The sequence below is a fragment of the Euprymna scolopes genome, chromosome 30, assembly GCF_053919585.1.
Source record: "Euprymna scolopes isolate OS-2025 chromosome 30, ASM5391958v1, whole genome shotgun sequence".
Lineage (NCBI taxonomy): Eukaryota > Metazoa > Mollusca > Cephalopoda > Sepiida > Sepiolidae > Euprymna > Euprymna scolopes.
Window position 1 is genome coordinate 82,902,539 of NC_136511.1, and position 25,262 is coordinate 82,927,800.

A 25,262-nucleotide genomic window follows, 5' to 3' on the forward strand; every position below is an offset into this window, starting at 1 on the left:
TTTCTTAGGACAGTTACCCTTTACCCTTCATTCGCATTCCAGGTGCGAGCCTGCTTACTTGGCAAATTTTTTTTTCGCGATCGCTGCTATTTTTTTTTTTTTTAAACAGAAGTTGATTTATTTATAATTATTTTTTTGTCGGGGGATTTTTTTTACAATAATCATTTATGTAAGATTGTGAAGTTTTAAGACAATTATGCAGGAATTTCTAGCATGCCCTTTTGTTTTCCAGTTAGTGCTTTTTTCTTAGAGTTGCGTTGAATTTAAAAAAATTAATTTCAGTGTCCGCCGTATTACAATTTCCTAAAACTCTTTTCATGTTTTTAAGTTATTCGGCATTTCTATTGTAGTCACGTTGCGTTTCTCATATATTGCTTTAGGAGGGTTGTTGTTGTTGTTGTTATTATTATTTTTATAATAATAATAATAATAATGATGATAATAATAATAATAATAATACTTATTAATTTGACATCTAATTTACATATGTGTTTGTGGTATATGCAAGCGCCTGTATTTAAATCAGATGATCACGCTGAGAAAATATGGTTATTCTTTCTCTAAAAACTCACAGAGATATTAAGAAATGAAGTAGTCCAACGGGTTTAGATCAAGGGAGGAAGGGGGCCAGTGAGAGAAGAGAACAAGGTCGTAGCACCCCTTCTGAAGCCAAGTCTGGGTCTCTTTGGATTTGTGGGCCGGCGCCGAGTCCTGTTGTCACGCCCAGGCTTTGCCAGCGGTCACTTGATTGCACAGGGAATCACCATACTCTGTAATAATGTAAGGTGGCATGATGTGGCCCTCACTTGAAACCACACCAGAGACTATAACCGTGGCCGGAAACTTCATTAAGTTGTGCCCTTAAGTGTTGAACCGTTCGGATTTGCATTTTGAGTGTGCTGGCAATGGTCCTGTTGTTATAGTTTGGACCAGTAGAGAGCATGAGTTGTACATCAGCGCATCTCCTATCTCGCTCGTTGAACATTGTATCACTTTCATATATTATAGAAGGCTCCTATCACTCTTAGGATTTGTACTAAACTGGCCAACTAATAGATGGTCTGAAAAAAGTTTCCATCAAACGGAAATGGAATCATGTCTTTTCTAGGGCGACAATTTTATCTTTCCACTATACTTCACTGTGTTCGGTTATCATGTTTATGTTTTCTATTTCTGTAGCGTAATCTGGTTCCGCCATTAAAATAATGTACCGAGCAGCACGTTAAGCCGTGACGTTACGTGACCTCACGGGAAGTAATGCATATAGTGACACAGTATCGGAAAGAAAGAGAAGGAGAAAAAGAAAAAAAAAAGACGCGCAGCGAGTAGGAAGATACGCGACGGCTCTTCCTCTCACCCCTTCGCTTGAGACCCCCTCCCGTGTCTGGTGCTATATAATAGCAGTCAGTTGTATCTGGTGCTGTGTAATGACAGTCGGCCGACGTGGCAGTCGTAAAGCGAGAAGACACTAGTGTTAAAAATGTGTCAGTGTCGAATGTGATGAACGAAGAAAATAAATAGCTTTTTCTTGCATCTGGAAAGTTAGCATTGAAGTCCAAATTCCCTTTGTGACTGTCTCTACATACAAGTTTTTATAGAAAACAAAAACGTTACATTTCGACCTTATATTAATGTTGAAAATATAGCTTTTTTTTCTAAAATAAGTTAAAAATTAATTTAGAAAGGCAGTAAAATGCAAGATAAAAAAAAACATAATCCAAATTTTCGGTGATATCACACGTTTATCAGGGATTTCTTTTTCTTTTTTTTTTCGTTCCCATCATCTTTCTATGTGGCAAACAGAGTGAAGTTCGCGTGTTGTTTCAAACGGTAATATTTTGAATGTTCAAGTCTCGGCGAAATCACATGATGTGATTTAAAGGATTTTAATTCAATTAAATATTTTTACATTAAAACAAAAAAATACAGTATTATATAAATAAGATCTGACCAGAAACAAATACTTTCTTGTGGTTTAAGAAGTGAAGTGGGTTTCTTAAATAAACACTCTTATGTATCTCATACATAAATAGTGTTAACCACAGGAAGGAGCCCTTAATTACTTAAAGCTAACTGAGAAAAATGAAAAAAAATGTACATAAAATTTATTCAACGAATAACAACGATTAATAGTTAATACAATGTAGAATCGTGCATGTATTAAGTTCTTGTCGGCACCATTCTATCCTACGCCTGTGAAACCTGGCAGATGAGAGCAAGCGACCTAATAAGATCGAAATGTTGAGAATACTCTTTTCATTATTTTGACTCTCGAGTTAATATCTTATATGTTTTTAAAATTGAGTGATGTGGTTCTTGATGGAATAACTGTGCTTCACTGCGTCTGATATACACTAGAGAGTCAAAACAATTATAAGAATATTATGTCATAGCCCTATTGATCACTACTTTGGACACCACACTGTTTGTGTTCGTTGGCCGCAGTTTTTTTTTTTTTTACAAAGTGGTCACCACTTATCAAGGCCCGGAAGCCACTCGGAGATAAGGGTTATTGTAAGTACAGTACATTAGTGTGGAGATATAATAAAGTGTCTACTTAATGGGGCAGTTCATCAGGAATTTGTTTACGTTGGACTTGAAGACATCCAGGTTGTAGTCAGGTGGGAAGCAGGCAGACGGAACAGAGTTCCACAGGCGTGTAGTTCTAAGAAAGAAGCTTTGTTCATGGAATCTACGTTTTGATTTAGGCATAGATAAAGAATGGGGAAGTTTTTGACAGTGGATTCAGCTAGACGAGTGTTTTTTGTGAAAGATTGGCGAGGGGGGCATAGATTGGAGTTCAGACGAGCACCGGCCATGGAAATAACGATAAAACAAAGATAGGCTTGCAACGTCTCTTCTGTGGGAGAAAGGTTGCAGGGAAAAGATAAGGGCACCCCCCAGTAAGCCACGAAGTCTATTTTGTACTCTGTCAAGGCAGGATAGGCTGTTTTTAGCAGCTCCCAGATATGGAAGCAGTATTCCATCCTTGAATGTACTTGGCTTTTATATAGATAGAGAATTGCATCAGCAGTGAAATATCTTCTGGAGAGGTAGAAGGATCCCACCATCTTTCCAGCGACCTTGGCAACAGACTTGATGTACGTGTTCCATTTCAGATCAGGAGTAAAGGACAAACCCAAAAGCTTGTCAAAACATGGGGCTTCTCATAGACGAGAGCCATCCATCACAATTGATGCCAGCTGGGGATCAGAGCGTTGATGATTTAAAGATAGGAGTTTGGTTTTAGATGCATTAAAGGTAACCAGCCACGTATTCGCCCACTGAACCACACGTTCGAGATCAGAGGAGAGTGAATCAGAGAGAGCTTTGTCATTTATAGCCTTTGATGTGTTGCCGTAGATGGTCGTGTCATCAGAATAGATGTCAACGAATGATTTAAGTATGTGTTTAAGGAGATCATTGATGTAGATCAGGAAGAGAGTTGGACCCAGGATGGACCCTTGAGGGACTCCAGCATTAATACTGCAGGCCTCTGATTTTTGTCCATCAACCACTACTCTTATGAGCCTATCAGAGAGAAATGATTTAATGATAGAGAGAATATTTCTAGCTATACCGTAACTGGAAATCCTGTGAAGTAGGCCTTTATGCCATACCTTGTCGAAGGCCTTGTATATGTCAAGAGCAATTGCCCTAGAAAGGAAGCCTTCGTCAAGAGATTCACTAACCCTATGAGATATAACCATTAGCAAATCTGCGGGAGATCTTGCACAACGGAAACCATATTGCATGTCACTAAGTAGGTTATTTCTGCTGAGGTGGTTGACTACTTCTCTATTTAATATGGATTCCAGCAACGTACTCATGACACACAGGAGACTTATTGGTCTGTACTGAGAGGGAGATGACTTATCACCTGAGTGCTTAAATATAGGGCATACTGAAGATGTTTTCCAGGGTGTTGGACAGCACTTTCTCCGTAAGGCAACGTAAGTATAGGAGCAAGTTCTGGTTGAAGCTGTTTTAACACTATAATTGGGATGCCGCCAGGGCCAGTTGCTTTACTGGAATCAAGGTTCTTGATTAGCTTAACGACCTCATGCACAGATATTTGTATGTTACCTAGCGTTTCTGTGTTATAGGAGGAAATATGGGAAGTTGATGTCCTTCGTTGCATAGGGTAGAATTAGCTGCAAAGTTCTTGGCAAATAGTTTGGCCTTGTCTGAAGCTGACGAGATGACTTCTGGTCCGTTGATAATGGTTGGGATAGAACGCACACTTCTGTTCAGGATCCTATTTGTTATTTGCCAAAACTGGTGGGAACCAAGCCGCTCATCAGCTATTTTGGATTTAACAGACTGGGCATATAGCTCTTTTGCATTTTTTATTACTCTTTTACAGTGGTTGCTGGCGTTCCTGAAAGCAGCTTTAGTCTCAGTGCATCTATTACGTTGGTAGCTATGGAAAAAGTGATTTCTGTGCGCGATGGCAGCAGCACATTCTGGGGAGAACTATGGCTGACTGGTAGGTTTTTGTTGGAATTTTTTAGATGGTATGAATCGGTCTATGCCTACAATTAACCATTCGGTCAGGTCTTATACTATAGAGGATACATCCTTTTTATACATGGAATGCAGAGGTAGATCAGATATAAATGTACGGAAGCTATCCCAGTTCATCTCAAGTGCCGCTATTCGTTCTCGCTGCAAGATATTCTCTTTGCAGCAAGCTCCCTCTTGAGACTTCTTTGCTTATTCGGTCACACTGTTCGTCGTCACTCTAATAATTTAAACCATAAAGCCATTAATAGTCCAGTCAATCTAGCTGACGTTTTGGCTGAACCCCAAACAATATTCTAACAAAGGTTTTTAACTTGGATATTGAGCATGAATAACTTTTCAGATAAAAAAAGTTTGCCACAAGTAACCTTGCCGATCAGGGTTAACGGCCGCCATCTTTAAAGATTTCCGCCGATTCTAGCCCCCCTCTCTAAACTCAATTACTGTAAATTCATCTTAAAAATAACTAATGTAGCAATGTGAAATTGGATAAAACCATCAATTTTCATAAAGTTAATTATAATTATAACTTTTGTTGCCTTATTTCACAAGAAACACGTTATCACAGAACATGTTTTACACACTTCAATTTCAATAACAACATTCCGAAGGTATTCTCTTCTGCTGATTCTTTTAGGAAACAAAACCTTGGTAAACCAGAGGATTCAGAGAGAAAGCAGGTATTTCTAGAAGTTATTAATTATTCGCAGCAAAATGACGAGGAGCAACTCATCATTATCGATCTGGTTAAAAACATGAAGGAAATTCTCAAGGACATTGTTAGGACTTTTCAAAGACAAAATCATTGTGACTAAAATAATTGGGAAACCTAATGCTGTTACATTCTTAAGTGCAAAAAAATGTATTCTCCATAAATGCTATGCACGGAGCCGATCAACAGACAATTCGGAATCAGAGGCCATTAGAATCAGAGAGACGATTCTTGAATATGTTCCTAAAACAGGGTTGATCTTTCTCAGAAAGATATTTCCAGGAAAAGACAATGATTTGAAATTTGCATCAATAGGTCAAGCGATAATGTAGGCTGTTAGACCCAGAGTTCTCCTTACCCCTTTGCTATTTAGTTTAGCAGTATAAATGCATGACCAATTTGAATCAAAGTTCTTAATTGACACTCTGCATAAGCATGTCTTTTCTTCATCTTTCTCGGAAATGCATAAATTCGAAAGAAGTGCTGCTCTTGTTCATGACGCCAAAACCCTCCCATGTTGAAACTGAATTTGTGCAGTTCGTAGCTGATAATGTGGCCCATAATGTAAGGAGTATTGATGGATTCAACACATTTCACGGTATGAGCATCATAGCATCTTTTACGCCCGTGAAAGTTAATGCAAAACCAGTTCCAAGGATTCAGGTCCTTTCAGAAGATATAATAATGGTAGGAAGGATCAACATTAAGTACCTAGATTCACAGCACACTAATAAGCCACCAGTGACATTTAAAGAGCTCCAGGCCAAGGCAGGTGTCAATTCCACTGTTAATGTTGATATCTTTTGAGAAGTGTCACTAATTTAATTTTTCATCTGTATAGAACCGCAGTCAGTGCACAAAGGAACATATCCCGGTAAATCAGACAGTTTTTTTTGCCGATGATCGATATAAACCCTAAACTCAACCTGCATGTATTCAGTGTTATGTTAAATTATTTATTTAGCCAGGAAAAACAGCATTACATTAATTCTAACATTCGATTAGCCGCTTTGATCCAAAGCAGTGATGATAGTCGAGTTCTTAGTTTCAGTCCCCTGAAATCATTTGCCTTGCGACTTAGCTACATGCACAGATAAGCTTGCGTGGATCAATTGGCCAATTGATGACCGGTTTTGGATTGCGAGAACTTTGTGACCTTGTATACGCTGAAAACACATGCAAGCACATGGCAAAGCAATTGCAAGAACCATTTGTCCTCAGTTGATGCTGCTCTAAATGATATGTTTTTTTCGAAAGCCTATAATTTACAGTTTCACATGTCACTGAGAATGATCAACCAAACACTGATGTAGAAGAATCGTTTCCTCAAAATAAAGACATGAAGGAAGCTCAAGGGCTATTGAAAGGTCTCATTGATAGGACAGACATCGGATAATGCTTTTTCATCAAAGTCTGAGACCAGGATTGCCCAGAGAATCAACCATTTGAAAGATTCGATGGTCGGCCAGCGAACAGCAAAATTATGGATTCAATACATTGATATGGTGAAGATCCTGTAATCGTTCATAAAGGTAGAGCGCAACGGAAACTGGGAATTGCATCTTGATGCTGTAAGGAAAATGCTGCCAATATTCACTGCATCAGGACACATCCTATAGCCAAAGTCGGGCTACTTGTACTTGCAGCAAATAGAGGGGCTGCCGAAAAGCCATCCTGAAGTGTACCAGAAATTTTATTAAGGATTCTGTGATTAAACGGAGTAATCGCTACTAGGCTGTCTTGTCGACAGATCTTGTTATTGAACAGGTGCTAATGAGAAGCATGAAGAAGTCTGGAGGTCTTACTCATGGCAGAGGAATGGACGAAATTCAAAGATTAGTGTGGAAGTTATCACTGCCAGCGTACGCTGAAATCAAGTTTACAATGCAAGAACAGGCATTCATCATGGCACTAGTGATCAGCACCAAGAGGCTACTTCAGCAAGAAAAGAGTGAGATGGAAGCTCCTTGCGTTTCTCGAGACATATGACTTTTCACGGAAAGTCCGTCCATTCACAGCATTTCAAGTGGAGTAACTGGTGATAAAAATGTGAATGTGGACAGAGCAAACTCCAGAGGCAATCATAGCTTCAATGGTTAGATAAAATATCCACAGGTACACTTAAAAAAAAAAGGATCAGACACGTGGGTCAAAAGTTTCGCTCAGCAAAGATGAAGTAGTTCAGACTGATCCACAACCTTTATTCCGGGGACTGCTTGTGCTATATACCAATGAATCCTCAACTCAGCAGCAGCAGGAATATTTCCAGTATGAGATTTATGGTTACGCAATATGGGAACCGAATTCTCCTGTACAATCAGGTTTACAGTCTTCAAATCCACAGTATCTATTAGATGGTGGATCGCTACTTCAACGCCTCTCATGGCAAAAAGGTCACACATTTGATGCGATCGGCGCCCAATACCGCAGATATATCACAACTAGACATGGAAAAATATGCATTGTCTTTGATGGGTATGAAAGTGGTTTATCTGTTGTGGTATAGTTCTTTTTAATCTGAAAGAGAGGTTATTCATTCCCAATATGCAAGGTAAATACCTTTGTTAGTAATTTCTTTGAAGTTCAGTCGCATTTTGACTGGACTATGAACCAGAAACTCCTAGGGGTTAGAAAATGCGACACAGAGGCTAGCTGAAAGCACAATTTCTCAAAGCCTCGCTCAGAACGGTGAACCAGGATACCGAGCGGATCCTCAGCCTTCGTCTCTACGACGTTCACCACTGGAACCGTGATCGGATAATCCTCTTATCTGCTACTACAATGGATCATCGCGCCTGGTCAGCATTCGTTCGGGACGCGGTAAATTCTATGGATGGAACCGGCTCAACCACTCCAGTACAAGTAATGAATGGAATGTCCTTTTGCTAAGCCACTATACAAATATCAGAAAGTTTTACGTATATTATCTGCTGATAGCTGATAATGTAAAGCTAATTTTTAAATAATAAAAAAAGGCAGATTATACAGATAATACAGTGATTAAAATTAGCAGAGGCCACAATGACACACCCACATCAAAAAATCCTTCGATCTGGGATATCTGGGGTTATATGTTTCGCAAAAGAAATATATTCACTTGAAATAGCTGAGTGGTCCTCGCAACTTATTCGAGTAAAAACTTTGTAAATCACCTTAATGAATGAGTGTTTGTCGTTGAAGCTGATATTCCTTAAGTATTAGGCTTTCGGCGTACTTTTAGTTGTCTGTTCAGTCGGTATTTATGACTTAACCAGCCACTAATATTATTGTAAGGAAAAACCTGGATGTATCTATGTTCATTACATCACCTCCGCCCTGATTCCACACATTGATTGAATGGACTGTCTAATTTGAAAGACGTCCAAGCATCTTTATAAACGGCTCTGTTCGTCAGTATGTTGTCTTGCTTAGATTTAAGTAGCCTCTTTCTCACAAAAGAGAAGTTGTTTTTCTACTCTGTCGTTATTTTTATGACAGTCTTTGGTTAACCCTGTAAAACATTCGCAGCAAAAGCTCGTCTACCTACAACCACTACAAATAATTTCCCTTTCCTTCTGTACACACTTAAAACTAAACAGAACTTCTATGAGTAAAATTTCTTTCTATGAACGATGAGCCGTCTGTAGAACACAATATCACGAGGCTACTTCCCAGTTGACTACAACACAATTGTTTTCAAATTCAATGTTAACAATTCAATGTTAACAAATTCTACTACAACACAATTGTTTTCAAATTCAATGTTAACAAGTCAATGTTAACAAATTTTTGTCGAGCTGTCCTCTTAGATAATCAAATTCAACTAAGTTTCAACCATTTTCTCCAAATCCCTAAAATGTTGTCTCACCCTAACTCACCTGCCAATCTCATATGTTTTTATTTTTGATCAACACATTATTGCCGGGTGAATCCGTACATTTGACACCGTTTTCTCTTAATCAGTGGTTGTCCTTACAGAATTCGGTGTATCATTTAACCTACATTGAACTCTTACGTCATATGATGAAAGTCGAGATTAAAACTGACCAATTAGATATCGTTTGTATTCATGCATGCATGTGCTCGCTTAAGAAGCCGTTAAATCGAAAACTGATACATGTATATTTATATATTAATGGACTGGCAAATAATTATGCGCATATGTTAACAGAATTACAGAAAATGTTCGGTGCAGAAATCCATATTTGGTAAAAACAACCTTCGCGGTTTAATTTCATACAACCTTCATAAAATCTAGTTAGAAAGTGAAGGTAAATCTAAATGACACAAAGTGCAATTTACATGATGAGCAGCAGAATGGGCTAGACGTTGGCAACGACATCAGGGTGGATGTGACGGTGGCTAAGTGGTTAATGACACGGGTTGACAATTTTAGTGGGCCATGTTTGTAATCCAGTTCAGAAACAGGAACACGCCCACGTGGCAACCTTCACAAGTTCCTTCGCGTAAGTACCCGATGTCTTTCTGGAAGGGATTCTAATTAGAAAGATATCAGGGAAACAAATGCCAACAATAATCATCTGATTCATACAAAATGAATGAATGTTGCTCAACAAACAGCATCAGCTCCAGTCGGAACATGCAAATAAATACCCTCCCACAAAAAACGTAATTAAAATATTCTTCAGTTGGAATAAAGCGAACTTTTATTTTATATTTCATTTAATCCTCGTTGCACATATGCAGCGTTACCCGTGATTACGTGAAACCATTTTAAATTTTCTATTTGTTTGCACATTTTAAAATTTGGAAATTCATATTATATTCTTCAATCGAAAATTAGTTACCTCCTTGCTGACTTTTAATTTTAGTTGATTATTTAAAAATTTTTTTATATTAGTAGTCGTTTGAGCTAGACTAAGTAGTTTGTAAAATAAATCATAACAAAGTTCGTTATTTTATTACCAATAATACAGAAGAAGAATAACAAATGAAAATTGGCTAGTTAGCTGGTTTGTAAACTTGAATGCTGTTTGGGTCCTACTTTAAAATTCAAATGAGATAACTTTATATGTAAGATACTAGCGGAAATTGCATTGCCTTGCTGTAAAATATATTAAACATATAAAGGAAATAATAATTTTATTGATTTATGTACTTCAAAGCACGTAGTACTGCGGCTTTCGCAGCATGCAATAAATTAAATAAAGGTTACTTATCAACCGGACCTCAATTTCGATAGGCTTCATTTTTTTAAATTTTCTACTAATTAAATGAAACTTTGATGAGAGTTAGATCATCATCATGATCATGATCATCATGATCATCATCATCATCATCATCATCATCATCATCATCGTCGTCGTCGTCGTCGTCGTCGTCATTATCATCATCATCATGATCATCATTATCATCATCATCCGTTTTCTAGTGCTACTAGATCAGGCCGTGTGAAGATACAAGCTTCCTGATCTAAACTAATGCACCAAACATGGATGTTATGGGTTTTCCCCCCTTTCTCTTTGCAAAACTCATATCGAACTAATCACATGAATAAATATTTTAAAATATAAAAAAAGCGTCAAGCAGAAAAACTTTTCTCAAAATGACCAAATTCGGTATTAACAGCCCCAAAAGGTTGGATATGCTGTAGAACAAAAGAACCAAACTAATAATGCTTTTTATTGCGGTATACATCAAGTTACGTACAATAATTACATATAGTTTTTTAATAAGCAAGGTCTCCTCGTCAGCAAATTTTGAAGGGTTTTTATTGAATTTAAAAGACACCGTAAATAAACCTAGCATTAAAAGTATGGCAGATGAATCTGAAAAAATTGAAATAATTTAAATTCAATAAAAACCCTTAAAAATTTGCTGACGAGGAGAACTTGCTTATTAAAAAACTATATGTAATTATTAGACGTAACTTGATGTATACCACAATAAAAAGCATTGTTTTCCGAAACGATCGTACAGAAAATTGATTTTGTTGTTGTTCCTTCTTATGAAACGGATTTTTAATTTAATTATAATTTGATTTTTAAATTTTAAATTATCAATCACATCACTTAATATTGAATTAGCTATAGGACATTTAACTATCGAGCTTATTATATATCTAAATTACAACGAGCACTTTCTCTTTCCTGTATTTTGATTAAACTAGTAATTTCACTTTTATATTAAAATACACTCAGCTCTTTAGACTATTGTTCTAATCTCCTTTAAATATATATATATATATATATATATATATATATATATATATATATATATATATATATATATAACAGCAAGGGGTTATCATGGCACATTATCTTTCTTCTTTATTTTGCTGTTGATTTTCTTGATCTGTCGAACATTTTTTCTCGTTTCAATTGGTAAGTTGTGTATTATTATTTATTAAGTATTATATTGTACTCAATAATTAGTACTGTCAACCCGGTGTCGCCCGGTCGTTAAATATGCTTAAATATATCTTAATTTATGCAGTTATTATTACAGAACCAATTCTCTAATGATTATTATATTCTACATAATATAAAGTAGTAATTGCAAAAGTAAAAAAAAAAAAAATGACTTGGGCGCTATCAGCTAAAATCGAAGGCAAAACACATAGATTTCTGGCCTTATACGTCACGTCAATACGTACATAAATGATTAAAAAAATAACGTTATTTAACGTAGAAATGAAGAGTTGCGCATGCGTAAAGAGCACTTAAAGTCGACTTAAGGCTGCTAAGTTCCATTTATTGAAATTTTGTCCCCTCAGTCTCTATTTGTAACGGCTAAAGAGCTAGTGGAATTCGTTCCACATGTCTAAATTCCTTATATATCAAATTCTAAGCCTACAGACAAAAAATTGACAGAGGGGTTTGCTAGACACCGCTCCTTACACAGACAGACGATGTTATTTTATATATATATATAGTTGGCCTATATTATTTTGCCCTATATATATTCGCGCCTTTAACATTTCCTGTCTGGGTCGTTTTGACTTTTGTTTCCTTTTATTTTATATTTAACTTTATCATTTTTTTTCTCTCTCTCCTTTTTCTTCCTAGATCTTTTTTTATTTATAGTTATGTCTCGGAAGTAGAGTGAAAAGCACATCTTATTTTTCTTTTATTAATATTATTTTTTTCCTTGTTTGTGAATTATTCCATGGATTTCTGCATTTGGATTATTATGGACCATCTTCTTCCAATTACGGGATGTCTTTGGATTTTACTTGTACAAATGGAAATTCTTTTAACTTTCTTGAAGTTTTACATTTGGATTTTACCGTCACTGGATTTTTTATCTTCCACCAGACTATCCAGTCATGTGTAATCACCTGTTTCTTTACCATATTCCCTCTGCTTAACTTATTTTGTTTTCAAGTAAGATCTTTGACTTACTTGTTGTTTCATCAAATACTTCTGCATGCAAAATCCGATCCCGCATTTTGCTAATTCCTACCCTCTGATGAGAAGGAAAGTATTTCGTCGAAACTCCGCGGATTAAGGACTATCCATTTATCTAGTGTTTCCTTTTCAGATTAAATATGTTTTTAACTCATTTCAAAGTGTTTTTTAACATATTTCATTAACTGTTTGCTCATATATATATATATATATATATATATATATATATATATATATATATATATTCATCGGACTACTGTTCTCATCTTGTGATTTTAACAACCTTTCCGTCGATGTAACCCCCGACCATCTTCAGGTGTATCTTGTCGAACTCGGGAATTTGGACAGAATTTTGAGCGGAAATTTAGACGAAAACATTCCCGAGTTCGGCAAGATACGCCTGAAGAAGGTCAGAGGTTACATCGACAGAAACGTTGTGAAAATCACACTCAAGATGAGAACAGTAGTCCGATGAATCTAAATAATACGAATAACCAATCCTCATCTAAAAAATTCAGAAACGTCATATATATATATATATATATATATATATATATATATATATATATATATATATATATATATATATATGGTAGATGCTCTTTGCTATTGTGAAAGCAATCTAAGAGATTGAAATTCGAAACAAAAACCCGTGGACATTTTAGTATCGAATTATATTGATTTATTCTTCTTTTGAGGTCAAAATCGATTTGCCCCAGAGAGCTTGTTCGATGGAGTACCAATCTCATTCACTTAAATATTTTCACAGAAATGTATCATAAGAACGCCTTCTATAACTCTTTGCAATGGTCATATTGAAATACCAATCGACAGGCACCATCTCTTTCTCTCCCTCTCCCTCCTTCTCTCTCTTTCTTTCATCCTTTATCTCTCTGTGTCTGTGTGTGTTTAAGAGAGAGAAATCGTAACGTTGTAAGCTTTGAATCTTTTCTTATATTTGTGTCAAAGTGTTCGACTTGAACGAAGCTTAATAATTACCTATTTAATGCTTAAGCTTCGTTCAAGTCGAACACTTTGAGACAAATATAACAAAACTTACAACGTTGCGAGCTCTCTCTTTTAGGTAGATAGAACAGTCTGTTTTTTTACGGTGTTTACAATAAACAAATATACACATACAGCGTTGTCATGATGAACTAACGGTAAGAATCTTTGATTCGAATCGTGCAATTACTTTCCTTTTAATGATAATTAATAGTTTGCCCATGTAAGGCTAGAGAAAAAGGAAACACTGTTTAAAACACAACACTAGGCCACACACAACCCGAAGGAACTGCACTCATTATCGATGTCACAGTTCCAAATGACTTTGGCCTTAATAGAGCTGAACGGGGAAAGATCAAATATTAGGATCTAAAAAATGATCTAAAAACAACGACATGATCTCCGAAAGAAATAAACATCACACCGGTTGTGACAGAAGCAACTGGCCCAATAAAAAAGAACCTTCAGAAATACTTAGAAGCAACCCCAGGAAGCCCAAGCTGTAAGGAAATACAGATATCAGCCATAAAGGGAACCGTGTCTTTTCTTAAAAGCGCCTTCGGATATAAATTTAAATTGTAACAGAATCAAGTGTTAACCCCAGGAGGGAGCCCCTTGATCTCTTCAAATTAACAAAAGTAAAATAAAAAAAAAAGTTTGAAGACCACGGAATGTGTGACAAAGTTCGTGAAGACACCTATTTTAATTTTCACCAGAAGTTTTGTAAATTCGATTTCCTCATAAAACCTCGATTTCCATTATACATTGACACTTATATGTTTAGAAACAAATATTTTCCTAACTTCAGAATGGAACATTCCCTTGTTTTTTTTTCTGCACATCTCGGGATCACACATACAGTAATGTATGTAGCCCTCCTCCACACAGCAGGAGACTACTTACGAATATATTTGAAAAATTGGTCACATCTTATCAAGGCTAGGAGCCACTCGCGATTGCTGGAAAAAAGAAAACGTGTGGCATGAGAGGGGATTTGTGAAGATAAGTTGATTATCTAAGAAGAGAGATCAACAAGTATTTCTTTACATTAGACTTTAAGACGGCTGGGAAATAACTCTGTAGAATGTGGATTCATTCTTTTTGCGGACTGTTAATCTCATCTTCATATTTGTTGTTTTACCACGTTTCGTGTCAACTCGCCCTCTGGTCTTCTTCAGGTGATTAATCTTCACCTAAATAAGGCGAGAGGATGATTCGGCCGAAATGTGGCGAAACAACAACAACTATTAAGATGATGATAACAATCTTCAAAAAGAACGAATCCACAAATTATGACGCCTCATCTCAAAAGAATTCTAATAATAATAAAAAAAAAACAAAAAAACAAAACAAAAAAAGTCTTTGTAGTAATTCGTTTGACAGTGGAGACGCTCTAGAAAAAAAACTTTTTTCATAGAAGTTTCGCTTAATTTTTGGTACAGAGAGAGAGAGAGAGAGAGAGAGAGAGAGAGAGAGAGAGAGAGAGAGAGAGAGAGAGAGAATTCTCTGCTGTTGTTGAAGATTCTTGCTATGAATGTTTTACAGGGGAGAGCCGGAATTAAATATCAGTTGGGCATCTACTATGCAAATAACGATACAGTACAGAGCAGCTAGCAATATCTCTTTTGTATAAAATATCTGCACCCCACCCTACTGGATTTCATATGATGCCAAGAAAGAGTGCACCCATATTGCAGGAATATTCCATCTTAAATGACTTTTATACATCCTGCATTGTGTCACAAATGAAGTACTTCTTGGAGTGATAGAATGACGCAACTATCTTTACAGCGACATTAGCAACAGATTTGATTTAAATGTTCCATTTCAGCTCTGGAGTAAAAGCCATTTTCAGAAACATAAATAAAGATGGCTTTCTTAAAGAAATATATATTTATGTGATTAGTGATGGGGCAGAAGCCCTAGGCTCAAGGTATCGATGCAGACATACCTCATTCTGGGAGCAACCTTTGTAACTTTAAACACCTTTTAAACCAGACTTCTCTCCTTTTATCCACTGTCGCTTAAATGGTTTGAAAAGTGTTTTAATTAACAAACATTGCTCCCAGAATGAGTCTTTGGGGGTACGCCCACATCGATACTTTGAACCTATGACTTCTGCTAATCATTAATCACTTTAAAAACAGAAAGAAAATATTTGATGTTTGTAATGCAAATCTTTGTCTTAAACACCATCGAACGCTTTTAATATATCAAGAAACGAAGCCTCGTGGAAAGTTTAATTGAACTTGTGCTATATCAAAACCTGCATGATTACTGTTGATTTTGTAGGACGAAGTCCATATTGCTTGTGACTAAGTAGATTGTTTTCATGCAGGTGATTGACAATAGCTTGATTTATTACTGATTTAATAACTTACTCATGACGTACAGGAGACTGATCGGGCGGTACTGAGATTCATAAGATCACGGAATGTGTGACAAAGTTCGTGAAGAGACCCATTTTGATTTTCCTTAAAAGTTTTGTAAACGCCACCCGATTTCCTGATAAAACCTCGATTTCCTTTATACATTGAAACTTATATGCTTATAAATAAATATTTTCTTAGTTTCAGAATGGAGCACTCCTTTGTTTTTTTTCTGCACATCTCGGGATCACACATACAGGAATGCATGTACCCCTCCTCTACAAAACGCGGGACTACAATCACACATATATTTGAAAAATTGGTCACACCTTATCAAGGCTTGGAGCCAGCCACTCGAGGATAACGGCTAAAGAGAGCGCCAGTAGGACGATTAACGCCACCACGCGATTGTTGAAAATAAGAAAACGTTTGGTATGAGAGAGGATTTGTGAAGATGAGTTGATTATCTAAGAAGAGAGATCAACAAATATTTCATTACATTAGACTTGAAGACGATAATGTTGTAGTCGGCTGGGATATAACTCTGTAGAATGTGGATTCATTCTTTTTGCGGACTGTTCTCATCTTCATATTTGTTGTTCCACCACGTTTCGACCAACTCAACCTATTCGCTGCTCAACTCTCAATTATTATACAAGATCCAAATAGTAGCCGCTTACGTCCTATTTACCATATGATTTGTTTGGGATGAAAAATGGTAAAAAAGACAATCGGTATACATTGCTGACAATCAGTTCTCAAACAAACATCAAGAAAGTTTGCGAAATTTCCATCAAGATCGAGTACGCGTGTGGGCTTGTCAATTTCGGTAAGCTTATATGAAGTTATTCAGATTGTTGACATTATCCCCTCACATTGTTAACATTGTCAAGAAAGAAAAGCTGTACAGAAACGCCGTGACAAAACCCCCCTTAATCATTGGTCTTGTTTGCTAGTTGCTAGTGGACTAGTCACTCAATATTGTTAACATCGAAATGACCACAAACATCAATGCTGGCAGAAGGTTGATCAGTCAGAATCTTGTCGCTTTTATCAGAAATTTGCTTAATAACATTAACTTCATCAGTGATGGTACGATAGAGGGCAAAGTGGTGCTGTAAGCAAATATCACACGGAAACATATATCAGAATTTTCGTAGAAAAACAACCCTGATGTATGGGCAGATTCCGTGACCATGGCGGTGTGATTATGAACACCTATATAGAATCTGTAAGGCTAATGTCAGTCTCGCACAGAAACAACGGTTTAGTCCCCTATAAATGGATTTCAACCATTCTTAGGTTGTAAAATACTGAAAAAAGAAAAGTCGGGGTAGTGTCCACTAATGTAATATTTAATGAAACCCCTTAAACCAATACATTCATTGAAAAACGATCTAGCAACCCTGATAGGAGTTACTCCACGTCTCCTTTGACTATCAGAGGATTAACGTAAATTTAAGTAAAGCGTTTACCTCCAGCACTCTTATCAGTGACATGGCCACAAAAAATATATGGTAAATCAATCAAGTCATCTCTGCACACACTAAACAACTGTTGACCCAGGAACAGGATCTCTTCCTCCATTGTCAAAAACATCGCTCTTAGAATTGAAGACCCAGAACGAAAGTAGAGAAAATGCATCTAAGTTGTATTTAGATCCTCTATTGGCGAACAAGTCGAACAATAAATCGTAATAGAAAACAAAACAAAACAAAACAAAACAAACTAAGAATAATAATCTCACTCATTAAGTATGCACTTAGAATAAGTTTTTTTGTTTTTTCTAGAAAATTGAAGATACATCCACTCTCCCACGGTTTTAGCTGTGGGTACAGCTACAATGCGACGAACTTGTAGATATTTGGTAAAAGTAAAGTTTAGAAGAGATATTTCAAATATAAAGTAAAACAAGAAAATGTTTTTAAAAAATTAAGTTAAAGGTAAAATAAAGGAGGGATAAAAAGAAATATTAAGTAAGCGTCAATTTTTCAATAAAGGAAAAATAACTAAACGATTAAGAGAACTACGAAAAACAAACAAAAATACACACATTAGATGAGTGCAAACTTCACACACACACACACACACACACACACACACACACACACACACACACACACACACACACACACACATATATATATAATCGTTTATGGATACACGCACAGACAAATATATATATATATATGAATGATTGTTTTGTTTTGCATAACTGAAATAAACAAGGGTAAACATAACACTTTTTTGTTATCGTAATTGACTTTTTGTATATTTTATCAGCCATTAAATGATACATTTTTATTAACGTATATAAAATTCTTTTTTATTTCACACAATGTTAAGCGACATTTATAAAAAGGTTCTTTGAAATGTTTTTTAAAAAGTGTATTTCTCACATGATGTCTGTTTCTTTTCTTCTTTTTTTGTAGTTGAAAAAAAGCTTGTATATATAAAAAAAAGGAAACCTCGTTAATTTTCTTTTTTCCATTCCCTTCGTCAATCCTGTCTTCTTTTTTGTTTCTATTACAAATGATATGCGACCTTCGGGAATATAAACATAATCGAAGCAATGATGCAGAAGAGATAGAGAAAAAAGAAGATCCGGTCCAAGACGAGGGCGACGTGTTTCCACTCTCTCGCGATAATATCCCCTGCTTCTTTCTCCGACACCTTATCCGTCATTTCCTGCAGGTGGCGCCTGATTTCTTTAACGTCACCTTCTAACGAATTGATCGCCTGCCATGGACCGCTCTGAGCCGATGCCTCCAGTTCGCTAACAGTAGCCATTGCTGACTCAGCGCTCATCATCGTCGTGCCGTTGACAACTGGCGGCGACATTGCCGATGACGAGGTTGGGTTTCGACTTCGGAGCCAATTCTCCTCTGTTTGCATCTCGTATGTCCCAACTTTGTCGTATTTAAATTCGTGGACGTTTTTGCGGTCTTTAGACGATTTCTTCACCTGGTGATTCCGTTTCGTCAATTCCAACAGTTCCTCTTTAGATAAAAGCTGCGTCCGCATACAGAGCATGCGGCCAAAGAATTCAACCATTACCTGAAAGAATATAAACAACAAGATTAAATTTAATATAACGTTTCTGAATTATTGAGATAAGGATTGATAGTTTATGTTATTTTATGACTACAGTTCTCATCGTGAATGTTATTCTCACAACGTTTTGGGCTAAACTTCGACCGTTTTCAGATAAATTTTACCGAACTCGAAAATATGTACGGGGTTTCGAACGGGGTCCATTATTTAACCCACGGGAGTAGTTTGTTCCTGTTCTGTAAGCCATGACCAGGTATCAAGTAATTCGTAATTATTTTTAGTATTGCTTTTTATTAATTCCATTTTCACCCCAAACAAGGCACAGTGCCACTTTGATGTAGGGGGCTACTATCAGGGACACAAGTTGCAGGGAGTTGAGCAGCAACATATCCGTTTACAATATACTTAAACTTTTCCATGTCAGTACAGTTGGGAAAGCAGGAACCCGGAAGGGAGTTCCAAAGTCTAGCAATTCTGGGGAATAAGCTATTAGAGTAGAAGGCTTTCTTACATTGCGGGATTTCTACTGGGTAGGGGTGAGATTTTGTTGATTGTCGGGTTTGTCGGGGATACTTACGTCGGAGGAGTACAAACCTCGCGTGTAATTGTGTGGTAAGGGTTGCGTAATCCCAACCACACCTCTTCTGAATCGGCACTGCTTGTGCCCAATGGGAACAAGAAGTCCAGGCGACTGGAAACAATGCCGACATAAGCGAATAGTACATACAGCACATGGAAGTCCCAAATAGTCACCCATCTCATACTGGCCAGGCTCATCATTGCTTAACTTCGGTGATCTGACGGGAACGGGTGTGCCAAACGTGAATATGCCGTATATAAAAATGCAATTACGAATTACTTGTCTTCTATTCGATTATGGTTTCTTCTATTCGATTATGGTGCACACTTACAAGTTCAACGTAAAGATTTGCGAGTTCAACAAATTTTACATAAAAAGGTGTATATCGACCGAAACAAATCGAAGATAACGTCAAAGGTGAAAACAATAATCAAAATAATACTAACTAAATATGACTAATTAAATAAACGTATTTCATAATAACTTCCGTTTATTTTTATTATGTTAAGGTCCAAAACATTTCGGACTTTTTAAAAAGATAAAAAAATAACAGTTAACATCAACTTTTCAAGGTTAAATTTTGGTTTTAAATAGATTAGCAATCACATGCATGAAAGGTGCGCTATGAAATGGAGAATGGAATGCCTGGAAAAATGTTCCTATAACAACAGCAACGAAAAGAGAAGGTAAATCCTGAGAGAATAGTATCATAACATAACGGATACTGATAAGCTTCTGAATTAAGCATTAAAAGCTTGTACAATAGTTAAATTAATGGAAGTAATATTATAGTTTTAGCTACACAGACAGATACCAACTTTCCATTAGTATCAAAAGTACAATAGTTCACCTAATAGAAGTAATAGTATAGTTTTAGATACACACTAAGATACTAAGCCCCATTAGTAATAGAAGCATAATAGTGCAAGTAATAAAAGTAGAAGTACACATTCGGCTTCAAACAGATACCAAATCTCCATCAATATTAAAAGTACAATAGAATTATAGAATAGAAGTATAGTTTGGGCTACAGACTGAGAGGTATCTAATCTCTCTTAGTAATAGATTGTTGGGAAAACTGAAGGTTCTATTCTATTTATGGGTATTTAGCGGCCCAGCGGCGAAGTACCAACAATAGGTATTGTTACGATATATATTGATTCCGCTGGGAACGACAAAAAAAAATGATTAAAAATAAATAAAAATAAATAAAAATAAAATAAATACCCCCCAAAACGAACGTAAACAATTGATAAAAAAATAAATTCTCCGAGATTCATGGCAAAAACCGAGACTGAAACATAGGGATGGGGTAATCTCATGCTCAAGACACAGGGAAAAAGTCAAATGATGAACGACGAATACAGACAACAGAGACGATATCATTAAAATATATAAATTTTATTAAAATTGATTATAAATGACAACACCGTTAAACAATATAAAATTTATTAATTAAAAATTGATTATAAATGTAACTAAAAGGGAAAAAATAAAACAAAAGAAGATAATCAAGTTATTAAGCAAGAGACTTATTTTTAAATCAAAAATGAAAATTTGTCAGCGAGCGAAAAGAGAAAGATAACAGTTCTTTTCTTTCATATGGAAGTTTGATTTTCAATTTTCTTCTTCATCTGATAAAATGTCAGTTTATATTCTTTTGGTCTAAAACTATCTTTCATTTATTTCGTATTCTTTTATATCATTCGACGTCATTTTTGAAGTTTTTTTCGGAATTTTGCCCTCGATTTCTTCATTCGTCCATTTATTGCCTGCTAAGATGTCGATACGTAGCGGACATTTATAGTTAGTCTCTTTATATTTTTCACGCTAGTCGAGAAATATTTTTCATTTATTTCACATTGTTCTGTCTTTTCTTTCTTCTTCCTGATTTCTCTTTATTTTGACACAGGTAAAAGAAATGTTGAAATATCAAAGACAACATCGTTAAACAATTTTATATAAATTTTATTAATTAAAAATTGAATATGAATGTAACTAAATGAAAGAAAAATAAATCAAGATAATCAAGTTATTAGGCTAGAGACTTATTTTTACTGTCGAATTCACTGAACAAAAATCGTCATATAAATAAATAAATAAGAGATCTATGAAAATTTGTCAGAGAGAGAGAGAGAGAGAGAGAGAGAGAGAGAGAGAGAGAGAGAGAGAGAGAGAGAGAGAGAGCTTACAGTCCTTTTTTATATATGGGAGTTTTTTCACTCTTTTCTTTATCTGGGACAATGCGAGTGCATATTTCATTGGGTTGAAAAATATCTTTCATTTATTCCTTATCATTTGTCGTACTTCTTGGAGATATAGCCAAATTTCTCCATCTTTTTCTTCATGCGTTCATTTATCGTATACTAAAATGTCGATACGTAGCAGACATTTACTGTTGGTCTCTATATATTTATTGCCGGTGGTCCAAGACATATTTTGCGCCCATTTCGTTTAAAAGCCGTGATAGAATTCGTCATTTCTTTTCTTGGCTTTTTCATTTATGATATTTATCGTCTGTTTTCACCGGGAAGGCGGGAATTCGCAGCCTGGCGTCCTTGCCTGTCGCCACAAATAATACCCTTTCCCAGCAGTCCTAACCCTTTTCTTTCTTTCTTTTTCAAGGCGGACGCGTGCTGCATAATATATCTTTCTCTTTATACTTTTTGTTTTCACGCATGGTGCTGACAAACGTATCTTCTCTTTTTAAACGGCTGCCCGACTTTTCTTTCTCTCTTTACTGTTATTTTTTTCTTTTTCCTTCTCTCTATTTCTGCTTTCACGCAGACGATAAGCAAAAAAAAAAAAACCTCTCTCTCTTCATATACAAATCTTCGCTGACAACAATTTTAAACAAGTGAAGCATACATGGTCCCCCGTGAGTACACTGTGAACGAGGCATAAAAAATGACAAAGTTCAGCATTTGCCCACCTCCATTTAGCCCCAAAAGTCCCTAGGGGGAGTCAAATTCTGGTGAAAATGAACAAACGGTGCAGTTTTAGGCATCAACATATGTAAATTTGAGTTTTGCACCATGCAAAAAAAAAAAAAAAAAATGACTAAGTTCATCATTTGTCCTCCCGATTTAGCCCCCAAAGTTCCCGAGGCCCAAACATATTTAAATTTGGGTTCAGCACCATGCAAAACTGCTAAATAGACATACACAGAAAATTTTGGAAAAATATGGTAAATAGTCCCAAAATGGAGTGTTTTTATTAGCCCTAAAAGAGCCCCTGGAGCACACCCAACAGTTATCGTGAAGTATAGACAAACAAAATTATATAGAAATCAGTTAGTTACAACTTTTCAGAAAGTTTTATAAAAATCCAAGTCAACAATTTATTTTTATAAACACAAAAGTGTCAATTTTAGCCATTTTAACCCGAAAGGACCCCTGAAATCTGAGTTTTCCTAAAAATCCGTTCTGTTACTTTTTTTTACTCATATCATGTTTAATGTTTGTGCAAAATTTAAAAAAAATCCAAGGCGTAGTTATTGAGAAAAGTATGGACAGACGAACGGACAAACGAACAAGGGTGAATTTACAGCTCCACCATCCTTTTGTCGGGAACCAATAAAAATATAAAACAAAATATTGACGATTTTTGCTCAGTGTAAAAATTAAGTTTAAAATTGAAATATAAAATAAAATATGTAATCCAATTACGTGAGTACATAACAGTATATAGCTGTCTGGCTTTTTAGGCTTTGCAGCGTTCCACTTAATGTGTGCGACCATCTCTCTTGCTGGGTCAGGTAGATTTAGAGTTTAGATAGAAGACTCGCACAACGCGAGGAAATTTTATGCAAGAATCGTCTTCTCGATTTGGCAAGTTCATCGAAGAAGTAACAAGAAAATTCACAAAATATAACACGTTACTGAATGAATAAAAGTGCGCCTTCAAGAAATATTTCTCACCACTTCCGAGGTTGTGTAACATTTTCCTTGATGAGAAGGAATATAGTAGATAATGTGACTAAAAATATCTTCATTTGTATAAAATATCTACAAAGTGTCACAAGGAGAATGGGAAAAGGTGAGTCTCCTCTAACTTTAAATAACTTCGTATCCATTGACCAATCCATTAACCAAAAGCCAGATATCTTTTAATTTTAATTAAATTAATGAAATGTGACATTCTTTTTTTTACTACTCATTTCTCGACTGAGACCCAATCTTTCTCTCATAAGTCATAAGATATTCACAATAAAAATTCGTCCCTCTACCACAAACAAAATAACCTTCCTTTACACCTATGTGTGCGTAGTACCAATCGGAATATCCATGAACATAGTTTATTTCCAATAACTTTCCATTTATGAAACACATTACCACGGAACCGCTTTCCTGTAGACTACAGTTTGGTCGTCTTCAAATCTAATGCCAACAAATAGTTATCATAAAAGTCCTCATTACTATTTAAATTTTGCTCATTCTTTTCGTCATTTTGAACCTCTTCATAATATTCTCCACCTATCCGTCCCATTAACCTTTATTCCTTTTGACCTTCACAAATGCTGACTCATTAGTTTAAACACTTTGCGAAACACTGGTTTAGATAAAATGATCAATATAAATTATCTAATGAGTTAGATCACTGTGATAGCATGCTGAGTTTTTCATAAGATTTCCCAAGCCAATGCGCGTTATTTTGGCAATTCCCATCTCTTCTCTGAGTAACACATGATTGGATGTACTGAATTACAAATAAAAAACAGCAGGAAGTAATCTCTGTATTGGCACCCGTTCAATATGGAGCCGGAGACGCCTATAAGCATCAGGGTGATGAGGAATGTCATTTTAAAAATATGCCAATTAGGGAGCAGGGGGAAAAAGACTACTACTACTACTACTACTACTACTACTACTACTACTACTACTACTACTAATAATAATAATAATAATAATAATAATAATAATAATAATAAAAAGAACGTTGCTATAAATAATCAGAGACAATGGACATCCGCTAAAAGAGTGTGATTGCACAATTAGGAGTGCATGTTGATTGCGTAATCTCCAACGGCATTTCTATTAACGCAGTCCAAAGCAATATCCAAAGCGCCGGGAGGTAGAGCAGAGAAAAACGGGTGTTATTTTAGAGTTCCTTGGCCTTTTCGCTATGGGAACACCATAGTATCTCTTTTGGTGCTACACTTTTTGTTATACAGAAATAGCTCTAGGTAAGTCATAAAACCACTTGATAAAAGGAGCTAACAAGAATGAAAGATGATTATCGCAAAACTAGGAGATTCGTGTTGGGCGTAATCTTGCAAAGACCAAGCCTATAGGTAAGAGGAAAACAGTCAGCAGGAAGAGAGTTCCACAAGTTTGTAGTTCTTGGAAAGGAGCTACTGGAATAGAAAACCTCATTACAATAAGGTATCAAAACAGCGAATTGCTGAAACAAAAGAAGCAGGAAATAGATCAGACAATTCTGAAGAACACATGCCATAGTAGTATTTATAGAAAAGACTGAGACTAGCAACTGTGAGAAAGACGATGTAGAGAAGAAGAAAGGATGGGACCAATCATGGTACAGAGATTTCTGCACCGTTCAAGCATCCTCAAATGGAACAGAGATTCACTAGTCCACTTAATGGTTTCTATCCTCTGTCATGTGGCACTAGCAAGGACCAACGTTGCTTAACTTTTATGTCCTAATGA

The 25,262-nt window shown here is 36.0% G+C and overlaps 1 protein-coding gene across 6 annotated transcripts in view; it reads right to left on the minus strand.

The window, feature by feature from the left end:
• Nucleotides 1-18,257: 18,257 nt before the first annotated feature.
• Nucleotides 18,258-25,262, minus strand: part of LOC145254863 (neuronal acetylcholine receptor subunit alpha-10-like) — a 443,498-nt gene continuing 436,493 nt past the window's right edge. For all 6 annotated transcript variants that reach the window (XM_080113724.1, XM_080113726.1, XM_080113728.1 and 3 more), the window contains one exon: nucleotides 18,258-19,016. In XM_080113724.1, coding sequence (XP_079969850.1) covers nucleotides 18,486-19,016 — 531 coding nt within the window. In that variant the 3' untranslated portion in view covers nucleotides 18,258-18,485. The remainder of the gene's footprint in view (nucleotides 19,017-25,262) is intronic.